General features: G+C 33.3%; 1 protein-coding gene across 1 annotated transcript; it reads left to right on the top strand.

Moving 5' to 3' along the window:
• The first annotated feature begins 2,431 nt into the window (after positions 1-2,431).
• On the top strand, positions 2,432-26,619 carry LOC110999274 (START domain-containing protein 10). Its single transcript, XM_022268253.2, has 6 exons — positions 2,432-2,627; positions 15,826-15,973; positions 20,573-20,705; positions 22,940-23,059; positions 23,271-23,421; positions 24,480-26,619. Exons 1-6 carry the CDS (start codon positions 2,457-2,459, stop codon positions 24,846-24,848), a joined length of 1,092 nt encoding a protein of 363 aa, XP_022123945.2. The 5' UTR covers positions 2,432-2,456; the 3' UTR covers positions 24,849-26,619.
• The last annotated feature ends 432 nt before the right edge of the window (positions 26,620-27,051 follow it).

The raw sequence follows: 27,051 nt of genomic DNA, 5'->3' as shown, positions 1-27,051 counted from the left end.
TAAGATTTTAATAACAAGCTCAGTTACTGTCCGTTTATTAAAATCGATGACTTAGATTGCTTTTGGTTTTATCAAACATACAGCATATTATGGATGCATATTACTATTAATTTCGCATAATTATTTTCGATCGTCTGTTAATAAATATATTCTGTAACAAAAGAAGTTTTAATTAAGATACAAAACAAATGTCCTTCGGGCTTTGCGTGGTTGATCATAGGGACTGAAACAATAGTTATTCGAGACTACATACTGTGGGCTGGAATTCGTAACATAGGACATTTTAAACGATCAGACAAATACCAGTTTATAATTAAAATACTTGTGTATTTCTACAAAAATATATTCCATACATAGTCCAACCGTTAGTTATGTTACAAATGAAAATGCATATTTAATGAAGTAATGTAATACCTATCATAAAAATTTACAGCCTTAGCAGTTCTAAAGGCACGCGGCCTAAGGCTAATACCTAAGGAAAGATGTGAAATGAAGAGATACAAAAATAAGAAGCCAATACCAAGGGTTGTAACGTCACTGGATTTTAACTTTTGTTGTAGTAAGATTTTAATTTGCTCGATATCATTTAATCTTTACTGAAAACCAAATAAATCAGACCTGAAATGCATGCCTCTTATCTAAATACGATACCACGGACAGACGATAAATATATATGTATTCGTGCTGACTGAATAGAATACAAAAAACTTCTTTGAACAAAGCTTCTCAATTAAGGCTACCCGATACGATTTAAATGATATCGTTTACGCTAAATTTCTCCACATAGACAGTAGATACCATTGATTAATTACATTCTTAACGAAGTGAGAGAGAGGTCGGTAGGTATCGGTCGTATCTAGTTGCTACGCGTATAAGAGGATTACAAGGCGTGAAAGTCGAAATTGGGTTTGTCAGCACTAAAGGTGTGGTCTATCATTACTTTCTATGATAAATGTGTTTTCAATTAATCTTTATTGCTAGTTTAAACTTCTATACAAGTTAAGAATTACATTTATTATAATGTACATAGAAAAAGGAAATATTATTTCTTTGTCTTAGCTTAAAATACATTGTGCAACGGTAGGCCTAATTTTTACCAGGCAATTCGAATAGTAGAAGCCTCTGATACAAGAATTGTGAAGAATTCTATGGAGGCCCATTTGGTACGTTGTGCAAAAAGTTCTGGCTAATTATACCAGCTGAGCTCCTTCCACAAGATCAAAAGTTAACTGCGATGTGCCCAGACTTCACACTGACTTCTATGGAACCTAACCCTTGAGTTTTACATGTAAACATATTATGAAAAAATTTGTTTCGATTTACGTCGCGTATTTCGAGAACCTAACATGCCGTAAGTACGAGGACTGCCTGTATTCTATATTTGTTTGTCAAATATATTGCTAAATTACAATAGAAGGCGTCAAAATTTATAAATACACAGATAACAATACTCTAGTAAATCAATTCCGTTTCGATTGAACTATCTATTTGTGGTCTGTGGTAGTAACAAGCGGTGAGACAACTGACATTGCAATGCCATTCCGCCACCTATAATTATATTAACGGTGGTTAGAGAATAGAACTTAGCTATATATATATCTATAGCAGAGATCCGGAGTTATGTTATAATTTAATAACAATTTAACAGTTTGATTATTTGATCTGAAAAACATGTTCTGGTTATTTTTAATTATTGATTTTACGGCATATGAAGGAAAATCTTGTTAATATCTAGTATTCCGTTATGCGCTAATATTACGGAATTAAATGATTTAACCAATTCAAATAAACATACATACATTTCAGAATGAGCATAGTAGACTAAATTTATAACAGCTGTTGGCAATTGTATATATACAGTTTCTCATGTAAAAAAACCTTTTTTATTTGAGAAATAAATTTCTTAAAATAACTATATATCATACAATGTTATCCTACATCTCCTACTGTTAATTACAGAATCATACAAATTTCTGGTTATGAGTCTTTTTTTATATATTGACTTCTTAATGTAATTGGAATATGGTTGAAGGTAGAATTCGAATTCCTTAACCAATTTTCCTGTGGGATTCAAAGGCAATTTCCGCATTACGCAGTGCGTTTGACTGCGCTACGGAAACTGATAAACGACAGGCATAATACTCTTTACTCGGATATATGTATATAGCTACTTTTATTTTAACTTTATCATATTTATATCTTAATATGTATATATGCAAAAAATGCGTATAAATACAGATTTGGAAAATCGACAAAATCCAAAACGCTGTCCAAGACTATTAAATAAAATTTAACTCCTTAAAAGCTAAACAGTTTAAACCCCACAGTTAATATGCAAACAAATCGCGCTTTTAGGACGCGGTCGAAAAAAGCTACCCTGCGCATGCGTGGTTTGCTGAGTCCCGCGCGGCCGGTATTAGTGTGTCATTTGGACCGCGTACTGTGATGTCGCGCGAATGGGCGGTACTGGCTGGGTGCGTGGTGAGGCGCGAGTGGCAGACGACTCTGATTTCCAAACCTTAAAGAACCTCCTTGCTTCTGATATCGGCTGGAATCTGGAGTATGAGAGGGACGGCGTCAAAGTTTGGGCCGAAGATGCCGCCCATGGCGCGCTTCGGACAGTCAAGGTTTGTTTAATAATGTTACAAGTGTTTAAATGATAACGGTGAAAAGCTTTTAGCTTAATCAATATGTATATTGCGCTAATATTACGATTTATCTTATTTCAGTATCGTATTTCCTATGTTATATATTTAGCGTAAAGGGTACTTAAATTGTGAGTTATAATAATATTTCTTAATCATTCAAGTTATATAGTAGTAATTTGATTAAGAATGTCTTGACAATATGAAACAAATCCATTTAAACGATGTAACCATTCTAAATTCCATCATTTTAAGGACTAAAATATTTTATTTTTGTAGTGTATCTTCTATTAAAAATGCCATGAGATTTATCTGTAAAGACAATCTGGTAATATTTTAGGCATAAAAGTTCTCTACTATTTCGTTATAGCTCGCTAAATAACGCATTACGTGTCTAACGATGACCCAAGTATGTTAAGAGTGTCATGTGATAAGAGAAAACTAATTTTAATTGAGGGCAAACTCGCTTGGTACGAGCCGACACTTAGGGGAGCCAAAATGTGAAAGTTTCCTCACGTCTATCACTTCACCCACTTGACTCTTTTTAAAAGTAGTAAATTGACAACTGTTGTTTTCGAGTTATTTCTTAGATCAAGTGTAAGTATATATTAAGTAGATGTAGCAGAAAATTAAGTACCGATAAAGATAAGCCGCGCCTCCATCACCTACGTGATAGGAAATTTTTGTGGCTGACACACGCAGTCGATTTTTAGCTTTAAGGCATGCTGTGTTTCCTTCACATTGTACGTAAGAAGTAAAAAGTAAAGTCGTACAACCATGATTGGAACGCAGGACCTTGAGTTGAGAGGTGAACGCTCCAGTTACGAAGCCAACACTCCTCCAATTTAATGGTTTAAAAATCACATTAATTTCCTTAGAAAAAGGGATATTATACAATTACAAAGAACAATCGGAATACTATTATCCAAGAACTTTCTTTCTTAAGTGGCAATTTAAACACTAACCAAGCCTTTAATACTGCGATACTAAGCTTTTCAGAAATTCAGCTCAGACCAAGTAATTCCTTATCCCATTCCTTAGGATAAAAAAAATTGGCACTGAATTCTAAGCGCAATAGCTAATTGAACTTGTTTCCTAATAAGGCTTACAAATTCTAACCGTTACATAAGGGTATTGTAGGAAAGAAATCTATGATTAATCTATGAAACCTCCAAATTAAAATAATTCACAAAAGCTAAAAAGAAATTCGGGCAAATTTAGATTCAATTCTCTAGAGAAAAATAAAAGAGCATCAAGAGAGAGAAATCTACAGTTTGATTTAATATTATGGTATGCGCTACTGAAGTACTTTATATTGTATTCCTGTAATTTAACACATTGAATGCGAATGGTCGGCATATAGCACGGGTGCCGACTACTAAAATCCGAGACCTAAGGATTAGGTTAAAAAAATGTACGGGACGCTCGCACGAATCCGAGTGGGCGGCACCGGTACTATGGCCCCGTTCTACTCGGATCCGTGTAAAGAGCACTTAATGTGTTGAGGAAGTAAAAATGCCTATCTCATGCGAAGATGCACTTAATTACTTGCACTATAATAACTAAAATGAATATGAAGCTGTCTTAATTCTCACTTGTGTCACAGAAGTTTGATTCATGTACAATGTCAGAGCTATGTTTAAATCAAACTATCAACATATTCCAACTAATCTTCTCGTGGAATTATCTCATATTATGTGCCGACCACGAGTTCCTTGTCATAACTTCCGAAGTCAAACTATGCAGAGAATTCCTTTGCTGTTGCGGTGTTGTCTTCATAGCTAACATATTTTATAACTATCTCTAAATGTGTATTCATTTCTCTGATAATTCATTAATTTATTGTTTTCGTTCTTGAGATCGTTTGGTGGGTTGAACAAAAACCGATTAAGAAGTTGCATAAAATATAAATTAGTAATATTCAGAAAAAATATAGGCACTTGAACACAATTTATAAAATAATGTAACTGATATTATATTTTATTATATTGAGTTTTGGTTATCAATATAAACGTAATATGCCTATCTAGTTAATATTAATCAAAGTAATATTGTTATTGTAATCCTAGCACTTTTCATCGCGGCAATATTAAACAGAAAAATACGTTTGGTAGAAATTAGTCCCTTTTCACTAATGAAATCGACCACTGAATATTAAGGAGTAATTTGACCCCATAACTCTACTTTATGACAAGACTTCCGGAGGGTTAGCTTACATGCCTAAATTAGTATTTAGGATATAATGAAAAATGAAAAAACTATTACAAAAACGTTTGTTTTTGTAACTAACGTTACTCTTAGTAGTTACGGATGAAGCGACATATAAAAAAAATGTAAGCGTGACTTAAGTTAGTTCAAATCCAAAACTTTGAAGCTGGGTAACAACTGACTTTAAGGGTTTAAAAATGAGCTTATAACTAACATAAAATAAGGGGTAGAGGGGTTGCAACGTTAACAAAACCTAACTAGGCTTATCTAAGGCTTCATAAATCTAAATGACACTAATGTTATTGGACATTATCGAAAACGGGAATGTTAAAATACAATTTATGAGCGTAGTAAAAACTGAAGGGCTCATATTGGCTTCAAGTGTGCGATGATTGTTTACGCTTCTAATTATTTACAAAAAATATATATATATGTCACTTAACTCGTGACATACATATATATATTTTACATGGTCTTGAAGTTTATTATTAAACACGGTTAGTCCACACACTGTAGTACAAGGTTCGACATAAAGTTCTAATTTGTTTAATTTTTGAACACTTTACTGGTTAATAAAATGTGATGACTTATATTTGAGACTAGAAAACTCATAAATAGGAATGAAATTGTATACGTCACCTAGTAAAGTAATAATAATAATAGATGTTGCAATCTATTCTGCAATAGTGAAAATAATTTCGAAGCAGCCGTTACAATGCTGTACAATTCTTGTCTTACCCACGAATCGTAATTAAATACGAACTGTTGAATATTCATAAAGTTTGTATTTGACGAGTTTCTAGGAAAATGCACTTGATTTTAATGCAAATGTATGAAAATTAAATTTTCATTGCTCTCGCTAAACGTGCATTTGCATTTTGTATCCTAATCACATTTGAGATATTTCATATTAACCTTTCTTGAAAACTTATATACAAATTGAAACATCATATCGTATTGATATCCGTTAAAGAAGTAATATCTCTTTTCTTCATTAAACTAATATAATAAACACAAAAATGAGTTTCTGGTGTGTATAATATAAAGATATAAAAAAAGATATTTTACACAAATTAAGTTAGGTGGCGGATGTTCAAATAAACAATAGGCAAATATTCAAATATAGAATGCCATTTTTGTTTACAGAATCATGTTCAAAATTTAAAAATAATGTGCCGGTGACAGAACTTTGGGACCGACTATGTACTAATGTAATGAAATAAATGTAAATGTAACAAAATCTTTAGTACACGAACGGTTTGATTCGACTTAATAATTTATAGTCGAGTAGACCGATAAATGAATTTGAAGACGAGATTCATAAGTCAATCATCTGAAACAAAATACCATAAACTACAATATTTATCCATAAACTCTAGATCCGTGTTATTTATTTAGTTTACTTAGCTTATAATTTCACAGACCGTAAACTAAATGAAGTATATTACAACAAATTTAAATTTGTCAATTTAGGTACTAAATTAGCAGCTCACTCCGGCTTCGAAATGACTACAATATTTCAGGTTCCAGCCAGCATGCCAAGATAAAACTTGCGCGATTTTTAAAACTAATTCAAATATATTATTAGCCTTTTCCTTTCCTATTCATATATACTGAAATATTTATCTGTAGACGGGTCAATAATAACGTTAGTTAATAAATGAAAGTATTAATACTACTACTACACTACATACAGATAGAAAATAAATCGAATTCAAAAATATTTTACAGGATTTATCTTGGTTTTCTATATTATTATATTAATTTCCAATGGTTTGGATTGTGTCGATGCTATTGTTTGTAATATTGTACATATTCTTGAGTATTGTATATCGTTTCAACCCTCAACCCTATTCATTGAAAAATTCTACGGATAACGGCTGCACCAGTTTAAACACCGTTTTCTTTTCACAAAGTTTAGCTGCTTTTGTTTTGTCTTGACATTTGATTAAATAATTTTATGAGACAAAGCTTTTGAAATAAATATTTAAATACTACACGGTTACATGCATAAAGTACTATATAATTTGTGTATAACTCAAATAGCTTAGTTTAAAAAATATATAGGACGTTTGAAATTATTAAAAATGTCAGCGAAGGCTGTGTCAATAATTTTATCCCATAATGTAATAGCCACTAGTCGAGGCCGCATCCGTTGGGAGCGAGGAAAGGAAAAGATTGGCTTTAAAAGGACCTGAATCAATTTTGCCCGGCCATCAATCCTAGGGCTATCGCGTGCATTTCATGACGACGATACTTTTGGTTTATGTGAGAATCTCCATCTGATTTACGAAATCATCAACGTGAAATATGAAGTAGAATTCAAAAGCTCGTGGGAATAGTTTGTTAAATATAATAAAGAGCTATGAAGTAGGCATATTCGTGATACCGTTTTTTAAAGCAAGTAGTTCTCTAGGTAGCTGTCGTACCGTCCTCGACTCAAGATATACCTACTGGATTTTTTAAAACTTTCGTATTACTATTGAGTAAAGGTGCAGGGTACCATATATATTTGAAGTGAAACTTCTTTAGAATCGTTGTGATTTCAAACCGGATGCAACGGAAAAAGCGACAGTAAAAAGAGACAGAAACATATATTCATAAGATTTGACGTGGGAGAAAATGGGATAGATAGAGAAACTTCTTTAGAATCGTAATTTCAAACCGGATGCAATTGAAAAAGCGACAGTAAAAAAAGGGACAGAAACATTAATTCATAAGATTTAACGTGAGAGTAAATGAGATAGGAGGCATTATACAGCCTCTTTTTACTGCCGCTTTTTAATTTAATCGAATTTAAAACTTTCCTTGTAGTTTTTGCCAAATGAAACATTTATATTAAACTTATAAATTAAAATTTATCATTAAAATATACTGTTTTTAAAGAAAAGTTTAATGCATTTAGATAGTGAAAAATGATTAATTTATATATGATTAATTATAAAAACTTTGTTTTTGAAGATTTCACTTCTACCACGTGTGAATTGCACATATGTTTTTTTTATTGTAATAAACTTACATCGTTTTACAATAGTATTCGTTCTCTTAGTCAAGACCCCAGTGTAAATTTATTATACCTTTGCGTTGGTAGCCCTAAGTGAGTCAACATTTTCTCTGCGGAAGAAATCAAGAAAAGATTATTATATTATTTCCTAATAACTTGGCAGACTATTGTAGTGTTTGCCGTTATTAAATTATGGTCTAATTTTTATGGGATTAGTAAAAAAAATCACCGTGACCCGTGGTAGTGTTTGGCTAGCCATAATCGAATCTACTCTATTGCTTTTAAGATCTGAATTTACATCACAGTGTAGAATTAAATACATTCAAAATTCATACTGTGCTTCGGTATGTATCAAATATGTTTCGTTTGCCACAGAACAAATAATTTTCTAGTATAGAGGTTGATGACTTTACACAAAAATAAGTTATTCTATTATTTTCAAACTCAAACTCTAAATATCTTTATTCATATAGGTAAACATTTGCATTTATGAACTTCAAAAATGAAGTTAAATTTATTGTAAATTTACATTTACTATGAGTTTGCAATTCAAGGGCGTAGAGCGGGGAAGAAGAACTAGTAAGAAACTTTCCGCCACTCTTTTTAATCGCTAAGTTTTGAGTCATAAAAATTGTTTGACCTGGAGAAAATCAATCCCAAGGATTAGTATGATTTGAGTACTCGTCAAATTTATAAAAAAGCTTTTTTGAGTAATTTTCGTTTAACGAGGCCTTTGACGTTATTAACTTAAGTCTAATTTCGCTTGGGAGTTTGTTGTAAAACGAATACAATTTCCATATAAGGAGTGGTGTAAACTAAGACATATAATCAGATCAAAGATAAACGAATAGCTATAAATTCGTATAATATACTGGCATATTGGATAAAATCCAAAAACCCAGAAGCCTCAAGTAACACAGCCTTTTATAAGCTCGTGTCGTGTCAATGAACTTACGATTCGCTATTCTTTTTGTTCATTCAACTGAACGCTTTCTGGAATTAATGATGTAATGGGGTTGTATCAAATTGCGACCAGTAGAATTTTCTACTTCATTATTTTATACAATACCAATCTCTTAATGAGTGTTAAGTATCGGTAAATATTTCAATGAAAGCAAGAAAATGTAAAATAAACACAATGCATTTTAATTATTTTATCAGTATTAAATCTTATCCTCGAAAACTGGCTGAAATTGGAAAAAAGTCATACAGTTACTACTATAGTTATACTTAATATGTTCTATAAACCATAAATTGTTTATACAATTAAACTCAGAAATCTCTGTAACAAGATGGCGCTACGTTGCTACGTAGCAATGTAGCTTTGTTTATGAACACACCTTCTCGCCAGGGAAATAGTCCAGAAATGAGTTTCCCTGCTTTTTGTTATATTACAAACATAGTTTTCTCGCAACACTGTTCCTTTTCTGTTTCTCAATACAAATAAAGCTGGCCAAAAAACTCAAAAGAAATAATTTAACCACCAAACTTTCAAATATAGAGACTTATATTTAATTTGTAATAAGGTTTGGTTCCATTCTATATACATTTTTATGTATCAATAAACTAATACAGTCTAGGCATATTTAACATTTATGAATAATTTGTCAATGTTGAAGTATCAGTCACATTTGATTTTATAGCCAAAAAAACTTTTATAGGTACCTATGGGATGTGAGAAATAAAATATTCAGTTGAGGAAAATCCTCTTCGGTTTCGCTGGGAAATATCGGTTTGAAGATGTATTTTATTTATTAACGTGTACAGATCTTTTACTGCTATTTTACGAAGGAATAACTCAGATAGTTATAATAAAGAAAAATTACAACTTATATACTTATAGGCATTAGTAGTAAAAAATTTTCAGTAACAATTATTTCTTGATGAATATACTAACTAAAGATTAATGATCTATTTATTTATTAGTTTATTAACCCTTCGTTACATTAAAATAAAAAATTTTTTTTTTTTTTTTTCTAGAGCGCATCGTGCAATCAGTCTTCTGACTATGAGCAGATGAGTTGTAGGAAGACTGACGGGTGGAGACATTCCTCAATAGGAATATCTACCATAATAATATTAGCTCAGACAATGTTGCCGAGCTCAAGGGTTCTTCGTCTTTTGAGACGGCTTATACACTCGGGTAGGGTGAGTTGAACAGCTAGGTGGTTAGGATGGTTTTCCAGCCTAGTCTTGTACTTCTGGGCGTACAATTTTATTTCTGCTTTAACTGTAGGTATGCCCAGGTGTTCATGTACTTCAGCGTTTTTAATAAACCACGGCGAGTTGCTTATTTGTTTAAGGATGTAATTTTGTGTTCTTTGAATTTTAGTTTTATTAGAGTCGCATGTTGCTCCCCACAATTGTATTCCGTAGGTCCACACGGGTTTTATAACAGAATTGTAAATAAGGAGTTTGTTGTCGATGGACAATTTCGAGTTTCTACCCAATAACCAGTGCAGCCTCTTGTATTTCAAGTTTATTTCAAGCCGTTTTGCCTCGATATGCCTTTGCCATGTCAACCTACGGTCCAGGTGCAGTCCAAGATATTTGACTGTATCACTTTGAGGCAGCTCCCTTCCTCCTAGGTTGACAGGCGGGCATGTCCTTCTTCCCAGAGCGAATGTCACCTGCACTGACTTGCCCGTGTTTACCCCGATTCTCCATTTATCGAACCAGTTGCTTATTTCATTTAGGCTTCGCTGGAGCTTTAACGTGGCTTCTTCCGGTTGTTTACTCGAAGCCAGGATTGCGGTATCGTCTGCATAGGTTGCAATATTGACGCCAGGGGTACATGGTAGATCTGAGGTATATATGGTGTACAGCACTGGACCAAGTACAGAGCCCTGAGGTACCCCTGCAAGTATATCATGAAAGCCTGATGTACAATCCATCTCTTTCACTTGGAATATTCTATCGGTGATATAAGACTCTAGGATTCCATAGTAACTATGAGGCAGAAGTGACTTGATCTTGCATAAGAGCCCCTTGTGCCATACCCGATCGAATGCCTGATGAACGTCCAGAAAAGCTGAGGAGCAGTACTCTTTTAGCTCGAGGCTATTGCTTATGAATTTACACACCCTGTGAGTTTGTTCAATGGTGCCATGTTGTGCTCTAAACCCGAATTGGTGATCTGGAGTTACAGAATTTTCATTCATAGCTTGCAAGAGTCGTCGTAGTAATATCTTTTCTAGTACTTTAGAGACAATCGGGAGAAGACTTATAGGTCGGTAAGATGAGACTTCATGTGGCGATTTCCCGGGCTTATGGACCATAATCACTTGAGAAACCTTCCATAGCGCTGGAAAGTATCCAACACTTATAATCCGGTTGAAAAGGGTTGTCAAGTAGGTTATAGCCTTACGAGGCAATTCGGAAAGAACCTTTTTGTCAATGAGGTCGAAACCTGGTGCCTTTCTATTCTCCATTTGTTGTATAGTTCTTTGTACCTCCCTTGGTGTTACAGTCTTCAAGGGCAAATCCAATTGGAAATCCTGCTGGAGAATATCATCTATTTCTGCTTCATCCGACCCTGGAGTGGCTTCGTTTGGTACAAATACTTTAGCTAGATGGTCAGCAAAAGCATTTGCTTTTTCTAGTTTAGATCTAGCCCACTTGCTTCTATCTAGACGTATAGGTGGTTTAGGGTTTGTTGGTTGATTTAGATTTTTGCATGCCTTCCAGAGAGAGTAGTCGGTGTCTTTTGTAGCTGTTAACGACTTCAGGTTTTCCTCAATAGTAGCATCTAGATTATCTTTTATAGCCTGTTTAAGGTGTTTAGCGTAGATGTTTAGTGCTGTTTTGTCAGCGGGATGACGACTATTGTGCCACACTCTACGTAATCTTCTCTTCTCTAGGATCATGCCCTGAATTTCGTGGGGTACAGAGAGCTGTCTGGTGTTTTTCCGACCCACTTCCTCAGAACTCCTCCAGCATGCATCCTGCACCACCTTCGTAAATGCCAAGACTGCCTCATCTATTTCCTCCTCATTCTTTAGTGAAATCCGCAGAAGTAGGGCGTCCTCAACGAGTTCACGAAACATTAGCCAATTTGTTCTATTGTTATACAGTACTAGTTTCCGTTGGCACTCCAGGACGTTGGTACTAATAGTTAATATCACTGGGATGTGGGCTGAAGAACCATCGAGAAAGCCATCAATGTGATGAAAGAGTCGTGAGAGACCCTTCATTAGAAAGAAGTCCAGGACATCAGGCAATCTTCCAGGGTCGCTTGGCCAGTGGGTAGGCTCGGGGGTGGAGATTGTTGTTAAGTGGTTTTTATCAACGCATTTTTTAAGTTCTCTACCTCGCGTGGTAATCAATCTCGACCCCCAATGCAGATGCTTTGAATTCCAATCTCCACCTGCTATGAACCTTGGACCGAGACTGTTTATATATGTGGTGAAGTGTTTCTCAGTTATAGCGTGCTTTGGAGGACAATAAGCCGAGGAGATACAGAAATTCCCATTTTCATCCTGTATATTTATTGAGGTGGCTTGAATGAATTCAGATCGAAATTGTGGGAGTTCATAATGTTCTATGGATGATCTAATTATAATAGCAGTGCCTCCATGTGCAGTGCCATCGGGATGATTTGTTGAATACACGTTATAGTTTTGTATATGAATTTGGCTGTTCGATGTAAGGTGCGCCTCAGAAATAAGCAAGACATCCAGATTATGCATTTTTAGTAGGATTTCAGCTTCACTTTTCTTAGGCGATAGGCCATCTATGTTCCAGGTAGCAATTTTGAGTTTATTTATTTTTGTGATAAGTTGGTAACTAGAGTAGTCAAGAGCCCCAGAATGGTGCTCATTTGTTGTAGGATTGTATCAATTTTTTGTGATTGCTTTATAAATATTTCCTCAATTCTGTTATTCAGTGATTGATGATCCAGTACAGACTGTTGGTTTGTGCATCGATCTAAAGGATTACTTTTAGCCACTTCATTATACCTCTTAAGTGTATTACTTGTTGGTGGGTTCGAGGGTTGGTTTGTAGGTTGTGAGTTTGGGCTTATAACATTATTGGGAGAGCGTGACGTAGCAGTTTTTCTCGTGCTTACAGACAAGCGCTGTGTTTTTCTGGCTAGGATTTCTTTATATACCTCGCAACCTTTATAATTCGCAGGGTGAGGGCCGAGACATAGTGCACATTTCGCAGGGGTACTGCGGTCCACTTTAGGACAATCTTTAGTTAAGTGTGATTCTGCACACTTGAGGCATCGACCTGGTCTCATACAGTAGTTTTTGGTGTGACCATACTGCTGGCATCTTTGACACTGAACTATAGTGGTCCTCTTTTTTGGGTCTTCTATAGTAACAATTTGGTGGAAAATATGTCTAATTTCCTTGGCTGCTTTATTATGCTGACTAGGCTGCAGGTTAACAAAGAAAGTTGAGGTAGGTTTTTTATCAGGCCCAAATCTGGCATTGATAATCTCTCCAACTACTATGTTTCCCGTTTTCTCAAATTCAGTTTTTATAACATCAAGTGGAGTAGTGTGGTGCAAGTTTCTTACTACTAGTCTGTAATTTCTATCTTCTTTTCGGTTGAATGTATGGCCAATGAGACCCTTCTCTCTTACAGCTGTAATAAGTTTTTTGTAAACATCTATATCTTCACTAATAATTCTAATTTGTGTTTTGTTTACTATCTTAAACTTGAATGTGGATCTTTCAGTTGCAGATTCAAGAAATTCCGTTAGTTTATTGACATCTTGGACTCCATATAATATGATTGGAGGCGGATTGCTGGGCTTCTTTCCTTTAGTTTGAATAGGATCTTCAACTAGAGGTAGTCCGTCGAACATATTCGAAGTAGCTACACTTTCGGGGGACTGATTTGAGAGTTTCCTTTTTTTATTCGGCTTTCTATTCACTGGAGCCGTTTGCCACTCAGGTAAGTTGGTATCGCAGGCTACTTCTTGAGAGTTCTGTGGTGCCTTCTCCTCATTTCTGGTAGGCAGTAAATTTCCAACCGATACACTTCTCTGTCTTATAAACAGGCTTGGATGGAAGGCTTGTTGTACATATTTCTTACTTTGACCAGTTGCATTCACTGTCACGGTTGCCTGAGTACCCACCCTCGTGTTGTCTTCCAGCCCGGGTGGAAGGCACCGGGGGTTAGCGGGATCGCAAGACAGATCACATTCGCTTTCATTATACATTTGGTGTGGCAAAATTTTTGCCTCCCCAGAATACGAGGGATAGCCTGGGGATTGCTTTGAGATGTCGATTTTCGAAGATTTAGGTGGTGTTCTTTGCATGATGTTCCCACGAGTAGGGTCGAATAAACTGGTCGCTTCTAGGGTGACGCCCTTTTTCCCAGAAGAAGGCACATTACGACAACGTTTGCCAGGTTCGTTGAAGTTGGACGCTAGAGACTGAATTATCCCATCAGCCATATACACCCCATGTAGGGGCATACACATCCCTTGGCACGTTTCCCACCGTAGGATAGGGGTAATTTATTATAGAGGTTTTCTTCCTCGCGGCCCAGATGATGAAGTCCAGACTCCCGTTCCCGTAGGTTTACGGTTTGAGGTGACTCTTTCGAGACACACTTGATGCTTGATCGGTTTTGAGGCGCCGATGACTCGCCTTCGCCCGTCACAGTCAGCAGTACAGACCCCGAGGAGGATGTTTTGTGTGAAACCCGTTAACAGATCTGTACAGTACCCAGGGGAGGCGACGAGGACGCCCGTGAATCGGGCTTTCGGGTGCGCGCAATATAGCCAAGCTACACACTCGCAAGGCGTACGCTAGCAAACACAGCATTTTTTAAGCATGCATCCAGCATCGATGCACACCACCGTGTACTTGATACCCTTTCCCCCCCAAAATAAAAAAATTGAACATAAATTAATGAAAGGGGGAGCCACTGGCCAGCACTGGCATCATTATTATAATAATAACGTAATCTGCAAACTATCTCAGTTGATGTAGCAAGAATAAAATAAGCAATAAAACTCATTTCTTTCTTCTTCTCTTTTAACACAGTACACTACTTACATGCAGTATATATGGTAAAATACCAACAACCAACATTTCAATTTATTCAGTAGTCTATTCCTTCGAGGCTTCATTCGAAGTCTCAACATGCGAAAACTCAATAATTTCAAAATTAATTAAAAATAGACAGTTATATTAAATTTTAACTAATATTATACAGACAAATAAATCATGTGAAATAATTATAAACTTTTTAGGTCACGCCATATGAGGAAGTGGCAAAGTTTTAATTATGTCGAGTACAGTGCCGATGTTCTAAACACAGGTCGATAGTGGAGAGGGTTTTACCGCGATTTGAAAGCAATTTTTTTTATGATTATCCTTCATCTAAATATCGATAAGTTTATAACATTGATTCAACTTTAGGCCATTCATTAACATTATTAAGGCCGGATAATTGTATAATTTTTTTTGCAATTTAATTTCTAAGTTTGATATAAAATGTCTAATCTCATTGTCAATCTCTAATATACTAATGATCGGCTTAATTTTCTCTCTCTACAAAGAGAGATTGCGTCTCTATGAGTATTCTACAAAGTGTAATATGGAGGGTGTTCTTAAAAGATGTTTGGGTCTGTCTCTGTAATAACTTCACAAGACTTTTGTAAACTAGATTGTGTGGAATCGACTTCTAATGGTTTAAAAAAAATTCTCCTTCCTCAAAGGCTAGGTTGTTTATCGAACGGCTGATTAAGCGAGTTGGCTACCACAGATATATTAATATCTTATTTTGGTTAATTTAAGACGTTATATTTTGATGTTCCTAGGTTTTTCCTTACTTTTTCGTGTTAAATCGTTCGTAAAATCCAAATATGTTTTACTTATACTACTAATACGAAAGCTTTTTATTTCATTAAGACCTCTTTTACATCTCTTTAGTGAATTATAAAAAAAAAGCATTTATATAGCAGTCTTCATAAATTCGCGGTTTTTGATTTCTCAATTATTTCAGGTGGTTGCGGATTTCGAAGACGTGGAACCGGATGCACTTTATGACGTGCTCCATGACCCAGAGTACCGGTCAGTGTGGGACACGCATATGTTGGCGGCCGAGGACGCCGGACACATCAATGTCAACAACGATGTTGGGTACTATGCCAGTGAGTACACAAGAACTGTATACCGAAAATTTGATACGGTCCTGACATACCTGTCACTTCATCCACTTTCAGAACATTCATCATTCATGCTCGTCGGTTATGGGTACTTTTAACTTGTCCCTTGTCTAGTACGTCTTGGATTTGCTCCAGGTACAAGGTCTACCCAACCCGATCTCATCATTTATGCCTGGTGTAAATCAGGTTTGCCAAATATTTCTGCAAAATTTTGTTGTCATTTTATCTGACAAGATATAAATTATACAATTGATAGATTGTGATATTATTTTATGGAATAAATTTTTCCTGACTATAAAGTGGGTGCGGGAGTTATTAATTTTTACAAATTGTTTGTTTCTATTGAGAGTACCTTTAACTTCTTTTATTTATCTATCTACAGGATTTTGCACGCTCACTAGATATTACTGTTAATGTCATGTTTTTTTTTTCAATATCTGCGAGAGAATTTTTTTATTTTTTTTTTAGTTTGATAAATATTAAAACCTATATTATGTTGCATCGCTGTTAGATAACAAAGTTATATTACTATAATATATTTGACACCTATAGTAATAATGTATATGTATATTTTTTCCGAATATGACAATGAATACTTATATCTGAATAAGGTTTTACATCCATAAAACATGATTATAATCGCTCGTTTCCGCTTTGTTTTTATTTATTTAATAAAACATTTTATCTGATAATTTGATGTAGAAGATGTCACATTACAATTCATATTCTGTGGTGAACAGTGCGTTTATAGGCAGTTCTCATATAACGACCTAAGTTTTAAGGGTGGGATTCGCTTTATCTCGAAGGAGGGTGAGGTTATTGTCCCCTGAGCATACTACACTGCTGGATGAGGGGAAAGGGTGCAATTTTGTATACGCGGCTTTGTCAATCCCCTTACTTCACAGGTAATATCAGCCTTTTATTCTTTTTAAATATTAAAATTTTCAAATATTCTTCTATGTTTTCAAATATTAAAAAAGTAGATGTTTAAGCATAGACAATATTAATTTATTTTGAAATAAGATTTTCTTAATTTTATATAGTCTGTGTACTAATTTTAGATTCAATCTGTGCAATGTTTTTAGTCATATTTTTTCATTTGAGAAAGTATGTCATAGTTAATCAATCAATATGTATAAAATTCAAATTATTTTCGAACTTTTAAGTTTATTGTATGTAAAATTATCTACACATCAAGAGGTAAGCTAAGAAAGGCCATCAGATAACAATATGAGTTAGTCTCGAAGCGCGGCTAAACGCAGATGACAATACAAATAGCCAACGTTGGCATGAATGTAAATAGGCGACGTGCAGGCATGAAAAGCATCGAGGCATGAATACCACTGCAGGTATGAAACGTGATAGCGTTGTGATTCAGAAGTGCCAGTTACAGAGTCGAACTGAGAGACCCGTTTAAGTTTATGATTTTCAAAACTCTAATGTATGTAATCTATATAATAATTTATTTTTCGCAAAAACTACATAATTTATTTTTTACCCTCGTTAATGAAATTTATTATATTTACAATTTATAAAAATGAACAAGTATAGTGAATTTAATTTAGCTATATTATATCGAGCTCTTATTTATTAAAACCTTGCACGCATTAATTTTGAATTCATTTCTTTATACTTACGAGTTACGCTCTTTAATTTGGTATAAAAATAAATATTAAACTAACATACATAACATAACATAACATAGTAGCTCCATATCTGGTCTTGCCGTTCTTTGAAACATACAATACATTGTATCAAATTCAAATTAATATTTACTCCAAATTCCACGATGGCTCGGAGAAGAGAGAATATATTTAAATATATGTATATATAAAACGTCGTAGATATAAACCCAACGTATCAGTTTTTCAGAGGATTTTAGATGAGAATTAAAATAAGTAGAAACTTGCATTATTCACAACTAAAAGAGCTTTCGAATGAGAGTGAAAAGTAATGCACCTAGATTCATAAATATTAATTACTCTAGATAGTGGATGCGACCCTGTTGCAATGCGGGCTTCCGAGTTTTATGCGAAGTACAGCTGGTGTGTTTGACTGAAAAAAAGTCTTATTTATAAAATATATTTCTGAAAATTTTGCTTGGCTTTTTTGGATGTACTTAAAGGTAATGTGAATGTTTATAAAAATAAAAATGTTACTTAAATCTGATTGTTATATCTTTGTAAGTATTTCGAACCAATTCAATAGGGTCCTTTGTTTCAATTCTTAAAAGGCACTGTGAGCCACTATATACGACGGTATCACTTAACATAAGGTGAGCATTCTGTCCTTTTACCGAATAACTTTAAATACCACTTACAAGTGGTTGTGCGTACTAAAATACATCCTAGTTGTTTAATACTGTCAATTTAATAACGCACCTTAAGGTTATAAAAATTTCCTAACACTGGAAACAATTATAAAGGTAAAGGCTGAGTTTTTGACGTTTAAAAAACTTCAATACATTAACTGCAACACGGAAGAGTGACCCGGAACAACAGACTGGTTGTATTCAGTAGAGCTGCCAATAATTCCAACCCAAATCATACGACCGAAATAAAAATTGCACACAATTTAGAATTTCAGATATTTGAAATGTTTCGTCTAGTAACAAGTTCATATGCGAAAATAAATAATACAAAGGATATTAATTTGTGTTTTTAGGCCAGCCAAAAGGTACATTTCGTAACATATTCATGGAAATTATACAAAATAATTTAATATAGGTACTAAATTATTAAGTTCTACACTCAAATTGTATGATATTTATTTAGTATATATATATTTTAACCTTAATTCGACATAAAGTAAATAAAAGTTCACGAAACATCTGGTGTTTATAATTATTTATTTTACCATCCCTGTATGTGTAGGTTGAAATTTAAAATCAACATATTTTTCTGTTGGAACGCGTCAGTGGAGTCGTTGTTTCATTTAGTTTAAAGAAAAATCATCGTACCACCTCTTAAAAGAGCGATACACTTGAGATCCTTTTGACATTGTAATTATCCATGAGTTGTAGTTTCACTTAACATCGGATGAGCCTTTAGCGAGTTTTTCCCTATCCTTTAAAACTAATAAAGCCATAGCAAAAATACCATAATACCTTTTTACCTCTCTCGTAAGGAAATCTTTAATACAGCAGTAGCAATACTTATAAATTGTATATTCAAAACCAATCCTATGATCATTCGGCTGTAAGCAATATATGTAAAGGGCAGGGATTCACTTTATACCCAAATTACATCAAAGGGAGTGTACCTATGTATTAACCCCGTTTATCATTATTCCACATTAAAGACTTATTAGATATATTCCAAACTTAAATTTGAAATCATGATAGGGTGGTGCAACTGGAAAAATGTGAATTATTTGGGAATACTAAATTTTACGCAAAATCAATTTGGAAACTTAGAAACCTGTTAGAAAATTGCGTTTGTAAAATTTAATATTGAACTAGAATACACATTATTTTCCTGCTGACAAATGGTGTTAAACATATCATGAACAGTCGGAATTAATAATTAAAAAAGGCATTAACTCCGAAAACCCAGGTACTAGGAATTATAATCAAATGGTTGCTAACTGAAATAATCTTTATTTATTTATTTGTTCACAAAAGTACTAAGTACATACAGTACAGTTTTAAGCCAATAGGATAGTGTCGATAAAAATTAAATTAAATACCTAAGAAACACAATATCGCTATCATTAAAGTTCCATTTTATATTATTTATTAAAATTAATTCTGAAGTAAACCAAAGTATCTGATAGTTGAAATATGTTCTCTAGTGCTAAAATAGTGTTATAAATTGCTCACAATATTCGTAATATAAGTATTCATTAGTCCACATTATACAATGGTTATGAATAATAAAATATCAGTGGTAATTTCAAGAGATTATTTTACAATAGACGCATTCGATAATTATATTTCCAATTACGTGGTTTGACCTATTTAATGTCGAACGCGAGGTGATTTATTATTCATTTTATGATTGTAAAATTATTTCTTAGTTACTCAAATTATTTAAACCTTATTTTTTTTATAAACACAGTACGAAGATTGGTTATTAGGATAATTCTCTAATTGTGCTTGGTTTGTAAAAATAAATACAATTTCCATATAAGGAGCGGTTGGTATATCTTCTGGATCCTGGTTGGTTAAATTAATTCTGTTTCGAGTATTATACTGGTTAAAGTCACTATTTGACCTAAAATCGTTAATATTTTTTTGAACATACAACAAGGTTTTAAGAATATATTTACCAGATAGTTTCATAATATGTACTTCTCTAACCGTTATTTCGTAAATTCTGTACAGTCGGTACGGGTGGGAAACACAACAAATACCAGAACAGTTTCTGCAGCATAAACACAGTTATAAGGCAGTGCGATTTCTTATTCTGTCTTATTACAATTTTAAAGGCAACAAACTGAAAAGTCTTCAGAATAGAAAATATTCTTGTATATTTATTCAAGTAAAATATAGTAAATATAAACACAACTTCATACGTAAAAGAAGTAACAGAACATGATGGTTTTAGTTGAGAAATCAATTTGATGATGAACATTTCTCTTCAGTGTCATGTCCAGCGCCGCTTAAGAACCGTGACTTCGTGCTGCAGCGCTCCTGGCTTGACACGGGTGACGAGAAGATGATCCTTAACCATTCTGTGTACCACAAGGACTATCCACCAAGAAAAGGATTTGTTAGGTGAGCAAGTCTCTTACTTTCTTTCCCTTTAGTTTGACTTTGGTTGTAAAGATATGCTTAAATATTTACTTATGGCCAATATCAATTAAAATATTATTAGATTTTATTTGGACAAACTCAATCGAATTTTTTTTTCTAAAACTGTTTGAGTATTGACAAATATAGTTAAGTAGTAAAACTGAACTGCCAACTGAAGTATTTCTGCACCAATTCCTTACTACTTCAAAAACTTACTACTTGGTACTTCAAAAAAAGAGCGTTCCAATTATTAAAAGGCCGGCAGCGCGCTAGTGTGCCTTCTGGCAAAGTGGCGGTATGACTTAACACCTGGCCTATTTGCCTCTTTGCCTTAAACTAAAATCGACAAATAACTAACGACCTTATTACTTATTTCAGTGTAGTATGATTAATCATTTAGTAGCATTATTTATTTATACTTTATTGCACAACTATAAAAATATTATATTATTAAAAAGTCTACTAAAAATCTGTTTTAGCCAAAACAAAATCACGATATTAAAAATATAAAATACACAATTGATATCCCGTTAAACTAAAGATTTACATAATTTATATAATCGGACGATTCCATAAATCATATATTTTTCTATTACTATACCTATACCTTTCGGTAGATAATGAGTAGTTATTTTAATATAACAATTTTTAATTTCGTCTAATTCTGTTTTGTAATTACATATTATATAACTATGATAAGTAATTATATAAAGTTTTAATAGTAAACATGCCGTAAGGCACTATATTTAATAGTTTGTTAGATAATACAAAAAAGCGTGGCAAATTCGATCGCATCTCATTATGCCACTCTAGATAAGATATGCCTCAAACCGAATCGGCCTTGGTGAATGTGCTGTGTAGTTCATGACATTGGCATTGTAATTGTTTAGATTTATTTTCCTTCTGTAAATCTCATTAATACTTGCCAGGTTAATATATCAGATGATTAATTTATATTTCTCCACTTATATAGATTGTTTGAAGTAATTTTTTAATTATATTCTCCAGGAAAGAGTGCGATTTAACTATATGATATTTATCTTATATAGAAATAAGATTTTAAGAAATATATATGCTAATGAATTTACATAATATCTACTTAATATTAAATAGGAAGGACCAAAACATTGAAACACTACTTACTACTACTTACACCAGAAAAGGTGTACCCGATAGCTTGCTGAATTATTTTCCACTGACATTGTAAAATATTTTTAATTAAAACGTAAAACAACTAGGTGAATGACATATCAATCAAGCACTATACATCATAATAATGTAAATGCAGACAAGAATAAACCTTAAGAAAAAAGTAGAAAACGCAATTTAGTATGAAAGTTTGAAAAAATTTAGAAAGAAAATTTTGTCAGTTTCGTTACTTGGGATAAAAGCTGGCTTAAATATTAATTTTCTCTGACACAGGCTTAACTTTTTATTAAAAAAGTTTCACAAACTAGGTTTAGCAAACTTTTCAATTTATGCAGACTAAGCACTTTAAAATGTATACAAAATATTACAATATAAGTTATTGATGACTCCTTTAATATTTTACGTGACATGAACATTTACATAAAACTATAAATTGTACAGGACAATGACAGTATTTTATGTAGATTAAGGTAATTAAATGTAACAGTACAAATTGTAGTTGGTTTTATCTTATGATTAGCTGTAATTATAAGTTATTGTGAAAAAGCAACTAATATATACGATTACATTGTCAATCACTTGTTGAATTTACATTAAACATTATTTACTATGACGTCTTGGATATCTAACAAAACAAGTGTTTTAACAATTTTGTGTTAAGACATTAAATATGAATAGTAGAGTTTTATGTTATGGTATTTTTTACACATTAATTAAAAAAATCAACTTAAAAAATCGAGTGGCGCTACCATCATTGGTCTTGGCCTCAGATTTCTACATGTGTTTTGTAATCATTTGCTTTTTTAATAGACAAGTAGGTGATCTGCATTCTGTATCTGACCACCATCGATTTTTTTGAGTCTTAGAATGCCTTATGCGTGTTTTCCTCACGATGTTTAAACTTTCAACGATCATTTTACACTCCCGTGTTAAATGCACTCAGAAACGTCCATTGTTGCTCAGTCGGGTGCGAACCTACGATTTTATGTATGAGAGTCGCATGTTCAAGCCATTAGGCCAACAATAACTCATGTTTTATATTTTTAAAGATTTAACTTGAATTCCAGGGCCCTATCGTTGTTGACCGGATTCGTGGTTCGTTCGCGGCCTGTCGGTCCGGGAAGCTGGCTCGGCTATTTGTCTCGATCTGACCCGAGAGGAGCGTTGCCCGCTTGGCTTGTCAATAGGTACTTGTTATTGCATTGTGCAAGCTGCTTAGATGTTCAAATACTGACTAAAATTTTCGAGCCAAGATTGAAAAAAAGGAAATGCCGTGACAGCTTTAAAATAGCTGTAATAAACTACAAGAATATACATTTTTAACATTTTTTCTTCAGATAAAAGGTCTATTAGCAGTTGATCTATTAAGTAAGTAAATAATAATATTATCTTTTTCAGGGTAACGGCACAGCTCGCTCCAAGATTAGTTCATCAATTACAAGCAGCTGCTCGTCGCTACCCAGGGTGGAAGGCACTAACTGATCACCCTTACCACAAGCCCTGGAGACACCCTGAACAGGTCCCCTCATATAGAATTAAACTTGAAGATGTAAGTGCTTTGATTATATTAGCACTGGCAGTTATTTCATTCCAATTGTAATAATTTATTTATTTCAGATTACATCCATATACAGTTTTAGTTAGAGTTAGTAAAAATTCGATGTTAGATGGTTGGTTAGTATTGGTTAGTAAACAAGTAAACAAAAATATATAGTTGCGCATGGACAGCATACTAATGTGTTCAGGAATTTTTTCTTCTATATTGGGATATCTAAAAATGGTCATACATAGCAATTCCTAGCTTAGAATCATTAAGATTAATAGAAAAAATTTTTTTAAAGAATTACAAGTGCTCCAGTGAGTTACAAAACAAAAGATGTTTAAAGTCCCGGTTAGACTAACTTTACAGAAGTTAGCATCGTCTTTTTATGTAATCGTTTTTCAGAAATAAACCTTTATTGGTTTATTTCCTTCCCTTTGAGAAGTTTCTTGTATCAGTACCGCAGTTTGCAAATTTACGAAGTATCTCATTTGTAAAGACGGCTTTCCAAGCGGAATCCATTAACTTTTTGTACGTTTCGATTGTTGTCGACATTTCACGAGATCTTTAGCTATAGAAAAGTTTAGAAGCATTTCAAAGGGTTCCCTTTGATATCTGCTTTTGAATAAAATAAACATCATTTGAATTGAGATAATTATCTGTAAATGGGTTGAAGACAATTTTCATCGCCTGTTAGTTATAAATTTATATTTTACTATTTGTGTTGTGCGGTTCGACCCTAATTTATTTAATCATAGCTGATTTTATAATTTTTTGTTAGACGTATTATGCTTTATTTTCAATACTTACCTTTGCTCTATTGTCAATATTTACCGCAGAAATGGTGGTGGTGAAAATGGTAACACTGTAAAATATAATATCATATACAGTACAGTATATTTATGTACAGTTATGTCACAACTATAACTATTAAAAACTAATGTTATCTTAGATTCCAGGAAATTTACTGTCCAATTGAGAAGTTAAGAAATTTTAATCTCCTAAATTTAAAATTCTGAGCCAGATATAAACTGATAGATTATAATAGTATAATTTAATATTTTCAGTGCATTGACCCAGATGCTCAGCCTCCGCCAGCTCCACCACAGGAACCAAAACCAAATACATCCAAGAAACTCTCGTTACCACAAGTACAAGTCAAGGAAGTAGAGAGTCAGAGCGTCGAAGACTTGGGAGACATATCATCAGAGTTCAGCGTAGAAGTCGAAGAATTCGCCGACCTTAACATAGACCCTACAAAGAAAAAAGGAAAATTCTATAGATTAGTCAAATCAATGAAGAATAGACGGAAAAGCGTTCAAGTGACAAAGAGTACGGATAATCTAGTTGATGGGAAACCAGAGGAAAAGCAAGAAAAGAAAAAGCCTTTTAAGTTTCATCGTAGATTCAGTCTGAGTAGGGGTCGGGAAGATTGATATTGTTCGTCGTGAGTCAAGTAATAAACAATGGTACGAATTCTAAGTAATGAAATGTTTCGGTTGTGTATTGAGCTCGTGGTTATATATAGGTACTCATATAAAGAATGTATATGTAATGAAACGGTTCAGTTATGTGTCTCGTAGCGGAAGCGTAGCAATGAGGTACCCGGTACTGCTACGAGCTACGAGCTACGGGAACGTAGAGGGCACATGATGGATATAATTGTGTTTAATCATTTATGTAGTAATTTTGAAATTCCGATCTTATATAATAACTATTAAAACTTAAATTTTCCAGCTCATTACATATACTTTCTCATGAGTACCGAATATTAGAATTGCTACCGTTTACTGTGATTGTATATGTTAAAGGAATATTTAAGGGAATTGTTCGTTGTAGCCAGTTTTATACGCCCTACTTGATGTTGATGTAGTGATGTTGTTTGGATATTGTAAAATGTTATATATTAAATTTTATACAAAGTTTCTCATGTATTCTTCTGTGAGGATATCTTAACACTGTGAACTGAGTATTTAATGCATAAAAGTTATATTAAATACTATGTCCATCTTTAGCAAATTTTTGACTTGTCTACTCTTAACTAAATTATGATTTATCGCTTAGCGTTTTGACGTTTTTTTTTTCACTCACCTATTAGTACAATCCTCTATCTTTTTAGAGTTATAAGTGTACTGAGACGTGGTTAGTAGAAACTATCCCATCTTAACTCTAGGTCAACATATCTATATTATTATAATTAAGCTTAATGAACGTTCTGTACAACGGATATCAAGCGAAGTTTAGGGAGATTCTCAACATTGAAAAAGTTAATGAATTTGTGTTTTTTTTTGAGATAACCTATGCTTATATTTCCCTACCATTTACCATGCCATCGTAGCTTCTATCTTGGAATCTAAAGCTTGGGAAATATATCTATATAAGCGGTATATTTATTCCAATGTTACATGTCTTTGCATTACTGTATTGATAGACGTTGGCCGTGTTGACTTGGTACAAAGATTGTGAGTTTGCTATTTATAAACGTAAATTAATTAAAACTTACGTAAAGAGTGTTTAAAAGTGGAAACTATATCAAACTCGCCCCAGTTTATATAACAAATGTATAAGTTGTTGATTTAGCTTAAATGTTTAAAGGCTTTTGTAAGGAGCTAAATAAAGTTCCATTCTTTTTATAATTAAAGATTTGACAAATTTGAAAACCTTTTGAAATTAGAGAGGGCATATTATTATATATTTGATTTTTTAATCAATTAAGTTTCCACGAACTTCCGTTTACTTATCATGTTCATTAATTAATATAATTCTAAACACTTAGCCAGTCGTATAGTACACGTTGCTTTTTACTACATAAAACGTGTTATATGCTTTATCAAAATCATTTAAATTAAATTTTGTTAAGTTAATGTGGGGTTAAGACAAAATGATATATCACGAACAAACAGTAAATAAATAAATTGTAATAAAGACAAACAAATGTAAAAGGCCAGCCACGCACTTGCGAGCTCTCTGGCATTGAGGGTCTCACAGGGCAGCGGTATCACTTAACTTTAAGAAAGCCTCCTGCCCATTTGCCCTCTGTTCTAAAAATCATTTGTAAACTATTAACTATTTCTACTTACAAGATTTTCGATCAGTATTCTTAAACTCAGATATTTATATTATTATTTTATATATAAGTTAAATATCTAATCTATAATGTAACTTCATATTGTCTACATAAGGTAATATATTATAGGACTGTTAATGAAATGCTAAAAATAATAAATTGTTTTATTCACCACTAATCTCAATCTCGCCTTATCAAATCTCAAAATATACAGGCCATAATTTTTTTAAATGACTTTGGCTTTACTAATTATAGACAAACCATCTATTTAATCATAAAAGAAAAAATATGAAACAGATGCAGAAATGTATACGTTTAAAGATGTGTTACCCCTCTAGGTATATAAAAACATTACATTATTATTAATACAGTACTCTATTTTAGCTTTGCCATACGTATACTATAAGTTTATTATATATACAAGCAATTTAAATTTAGACCCAAGAAAATGACTGAATTATATGAAATACTATGTCCACTATAATTAATTATAGAGGATTTTTAATTCTTATCGTTGGCCTTACCAGATGCTGTAATGTTCTTAATTTTTCAGTTTAAAACGTATTACATTT

Source organism: Pieris rapae, chromosome 10 (assembly GCF_905147795.1).
Source record: "Pieris rapae chromosome 10, ilPieRapa1.1, whole genome shotgun sequence".
NCBI classification, from domain to species: domain Eukaryota; kingdom Metazoa; phylum Arthropoda; class Insecta; order Lepidoptera; family Pieridae; genus Pieris; species Pieris rapae.
The sequence above is the reverse complement of the archived record's forward strand: the minus strand, read 5'-3'. Positions and strand labels throughout refer to the sequence as shown.

Excerpts from the sequence above, each read along its gene's own strand:
- LOC110999274 (XM_022268253.2), top strand. The coding sequence starts at position 2,457 with ATGGGCGGTACTGGCTGGGTGCGTGGTGAGGCGCGAGTGGCAGACGAC. Across the intron at positions 15,974-20,572 it reads CGATGTTGGGTACTATGCCA|TGTCATGTCCAGCGCCGCTT; the intron begins GTGAGTACACAA and ends ATTTCTCTTCAG. Across the intron at positions 20,706-22,939 it reads CCAAGAAAAGGATTTGTTAG|GGCCCTATCGTTGTTGACCG; the intron begins GTGAGCAAGTCT and ends CTTGAATTCCAG.